Source organism: Etheostoma spectabile, chromosome 24, assembly GCF_008692095.1.
Source record: "Etheostoma spectabile isolate EspeVRDwgs_2016 chromosome 24, UIUC_Espe_1.0, whole genome shotgun sequence".
NCBI lineage: Eukaryota > Metazoa > Chordata > Actinopteri > Perciformes > Percidae > Etheostoma > Etheostoma spectabile.
In genome coordinates this window covers 9,401,244-9,405,324 of record NC_045756.1, presented here as the reverse complement: position 1 = coordinate 9,405,324, position 4,081 = coordinate 9,401,244, and the positions used below count along the sequence as shown (strand labels likewise).

General features: G+C 40.4%; 1 protein-coding gene across 4 annotated transcripts in view; it reads left to right on the top strand.

Annotated features, from left to right (window-relative positions):
• The first annotated feature begins 1,264 nt into the window (after positions 1-1,264).
• Positions 1,265-4,081, top strand: part of pnpla4 (patatin-like phospholipase domain containing 4) — a 7,339-nt gene continuing 4,522 nt past the window's right edge. The window contains exons 1-3 of one of the 4 annotated variants that reach the window (XM_032506580.1): positions 1,265-1,481; positions 2,382-2,570; positions 3,964-4,038. In XM_032506580.1, the coding sequence (XP_032362471.1) occupies positions 2,391-2,570; positions 3,964-4,038 (255 nt within the window). In that variant the 5' untranslated portion in view covers positions 1,265-1,481; positions 2,382-2,390. The remainder of the gene's footprint in view (positions 1,482-2,381; positions 2,571-3,963; positions 4,039-4,081) is intronic. The other 3 variants (XM_032506581.1, XM_032506582.1, XM_032506583.1) reach the window with 3 other exon arrangements.

Sequence of the window (4,081 nt, the reverse complement as noted above, 5' to 3'; positions counted from 1 at the left end):
GTATCACATTTAAGCCTGGTCGAAACTCAATCGCTTTCTGCAACGGGACAAGTTTACAGAGAAAGAAAAGAGCTCAAAGTTTTGGGGCGTTGCTGTAACAATGTCCCATCCAACAAGGCTGCAGCATCACAAATCTGAGCTTCACTTTGGACCGACAACTAGTCCCCAAAACACTGCGACAAACGTGTTTTTGTGTCTAAGTGACTGATGGGAACATCAATCTTTAAAATAGGTCCAGTAATAAGCAGCCTCCTGATGATACTTACAGACTTTTACTTAAGTAACATATTCACTGCAGGACTTGTACTGTTACCGAGTATTTTTACAGTGTGGTATTAGTACTTTAGTTTTGTATGATTAGTAGTTTTGTTGCTTATTGGATGTTTTTATTACATCTTTTTCTCAACGTTTTTTAAGGCATTTTGAAATTCTTATGTTTTTTTCCGCTTTATTATAATTTCTGACTGGATTTTGTCAACGTTTTTGTGTTTGCTTTTTAAAGTTTTGCTATAATAAAAAACAATTGTGTAGTTTTGTCAACTTTTTTTGAGACAGAGAGATGCAAGCAGACAATATGAATTACATTTTATTAACATTTGATTTTTCCTGACCCTTTAATAGATAGATAGATAGATAGATAGATAGATAGATAGATAGATAGATAGATAGATAGATAGATAGATAGATGTTTATTGATCCCAAGAAAAATGGGAAATTCCAGTGTTACAGCAGCAAAATCAGTCACAAAGCTCAGAATATAAATATAAATGAAATACTAGGAAAAATATACATGCATACAATATACATGAAATAATAATATGAATAAAATAAAAGAACAAATATTTGAATATGTACAGGATGGGAAAACCAAAATGTGCAACTGTAATTAATATTGTAGTTACGGTTTTTATTCAATAAATGCATTAGGCTAACAGTTAGCAAGCCATCATGAGCTAACGTCATGACCTTTACCGTTAGCTAACTCACTCTCACCTTCGGCTAGACAGCTAGCTAGCTAACTTTACTTTACTGTCCAGTTCAAGACACCAACTGTTTCCACAGTAAGCGTAAAACAAATAAAAAAATAACATTATTCACGACCAGTAATGTTACCCACACTTGGCTTAAAGTGCTCTTCTACCATTTTTGGTGTAAATGTCGTCCTGTTATCTATGTTATGAGCTTATATCTTTAACTGTCTATGGTTATGAGTCCAGGAATTGCGGCGGTGTTTGTTTTATTTTGAAAATCATGAGCGGAAGGGGTTTGTGTTTGCGGTCTCCGGTGCAGCGGCGGCAGTGTGTACAGGCTATGGGCGAGGCATGCTAACCGTTTAGCTAGAGTGACATGGAGCGGTAACGAGTTGTTGTTTAACCCCTGGCGCCGGCTACCGTGGGCGGTAAATAAAACCACGACAAAATGAGCTCCCGGGACAGGTTTCGGTTGTAAAACACGGCGTTCTTTTACTCTTCAGACTGACTGTAAGAGACGGTTTTATCGTTATCACGAACGTTGGCTAGCTTTGTTTTTCTGTCAAGATAACGTTGCTATTCTCGGACTGACGTGACCTATATTAAACCGTTTCATTTAGGAATATTAAAATGAAAAAAACCATGCCTAACTATGATGATGATAGCCTAACTGGCGTTTTAATGGACATTTAGCCTAATAATACTAGCTAAAAGTTGTCTTCATGTAGTAACTCATACAGAAATCCACATATTTTACATACTCACGTTAAACAATGCTTAATATGTGTCTATATCTTTATTTGTAAATGTTACATATGTCAACCAAACGTATTACTAAATACAGCTTGTATGGAAATGTATTAAAATAAAAATGTAACGCTACAAATGTATCACTCAAGGAGTCTTATTTATAATGATCATTATTAATACAAGTAGCATATTAACGCTAGTTAATTTGTACAGAAACTCAAACCGCAGGAAACAATTATATGTTAGTTTAGGTTTGGGTTAAAGGGACAGTTTGGATGTTTTGAAGTGAAGATATGTATCAATAGTCTGTATTACTACAGTACATGGCGGTCTACATAAAGAAAATGAAATAAAACCCTGATTATGAGAAAATATTAATATTTAAGAGAGTGTGATACAGCCTGACCCTGGATGCTAAAACTGAGATTGGCTCTCATATGTTCCTGCTTGTTCAACCGTTGTTTTGGTTAAATTGCAAATTGAAATTAAGAGAGGAATTGAATCTGAATTCTTATCATTATGGGGCTGGCTAAAGCCCTTTAGTCAGGGCCAAAAATTCCTCAATGCAGGGAAAACCCTGTACTTTTACTGCAATAAATGATCTAAGTACTTCTTTCAGTTTCCTCTGCTACAGCTGACTCATGATTGGTGTCTGTGCAGGTGTGGAGGATGACGGTCCTGAACTTGTCCTTCGCTGCGTGTGGTTTTTTGGGGATCTACCAGCTGGGAGCAGTGGGAGCTTTCCTCCGCCACGGAGACCGGCTGCTGGGATCCCTCGGGGCCTGCGCCGGGGCATCGGCCGGCGCCCTGGTGGCTGCCGTGTTGATCACGGCACCCGACAAGTTAGAGGTACAGGGCCCTATCTAGCACCCAGCGCAGCGCAAAGCCCGACGCAAGTGTCTCTGCTAGTTTAAGACCGACTCAGTTGTCAGTGTCCCGTCCAGCGCCCGCGTCGTTGAAATAGCAAATGCACCTGCGCCCATCTTTGCATCTATGAGCGCGCTGGTCTTACAGGGAGGTGTGTTCAGGTGCATTCTGGGCGTGCTGGTCTTACAGGGAGGTGTGTTCAGGTGCATTCTGGGCGTGCTGGTCTTACAGGGAGGTGTGTTCAGGTGCATTCTAGGCTTGCTGGTCTTACAGGGAGGTGTGTTCAGGTGCATTCAGGGCGTGCTGGTCTTACAGGGAGGTGTGTTCAGGTGCATTCAGGGCGTGCTGGTCTTACAGGGAGGTGTGTTCAGGGGCATTCTAAAGTCAATAACGCAGCATTTTGTTGTTAACAACAAATTAGTAAAATGCTCCCTCATGCATACCACGCACACTATGCTTGTTACACACACAGGGACACACACTATGCTTGTTACACACACACACACACACAGGACGCACACTATGCTTGTTACAACACCACATGGGACACACACAGGAACGCACACTATGCTTGTTACACACACAGGGACACACACAGAAACGCACACTATGCCTGTTACGCACACAGGGACGCACACTGCTTGTTACACACACAGGGACGCACACTATGCTTGTTACACACAGGGAGACACACTATGCTTGTTACACACACAAACACACACACAGGGACGCACACTATGCTTGTTATACACACACACACACACACACAAGGACACACTATGCTTGTTACACACACAGGGAAGCGCAGCAGCACACACACATGAAGAAGATTATTAATAAAAATATGAAGGTGTCATAACAGCAATGCTCCAAGGTCCAAACGCACCTGGGTTTTAAAGAGGACCTCTGATTGGTGGATTGCACAGTACCCAGAATACACCACTGATTAATGAAAACACAAAGTCCAACCCTTTAGGACCGGGGCAACGACCCTTTTTACCTCCGTCACACTAGCAGAACTGGATTTGGACACGCCCAAACACACCTGCACCAGGCGCTTCATGTTGTGCTCTTAGATCGTTAAAACAGGGTCCAGTGTTCCAGGGCGGCACCATATTTATATATATATATATATATATATATATATATATATATATAAAAATATTTAAGTGAATAGGTATAAGGGTTGCCTCTTAGGTGGAGCTAGCTAACCTTTTTTAATGTTTTTTATTTAATTGTTTTGGCTTCTTTTAGAAACTCTTTAAGGTGTCTTAATGTCTTCTGGCGCTTGTATTTTGCAGTTTGACACTTTTCAGCAAGTCTTTTTAGATGATGATTTTTTTTTTTTAAATTCAACTTTATTGTCATTACACAGGTACAAGGCAACGAAATGCAGTTTGAGTCTAACCAGAAGTGCAATAGCAGCAAGTGCAGGATATGCCATGGTTCCGTAAGTGTAGGACATGGATATGTACTGAATAAATATAGAAATG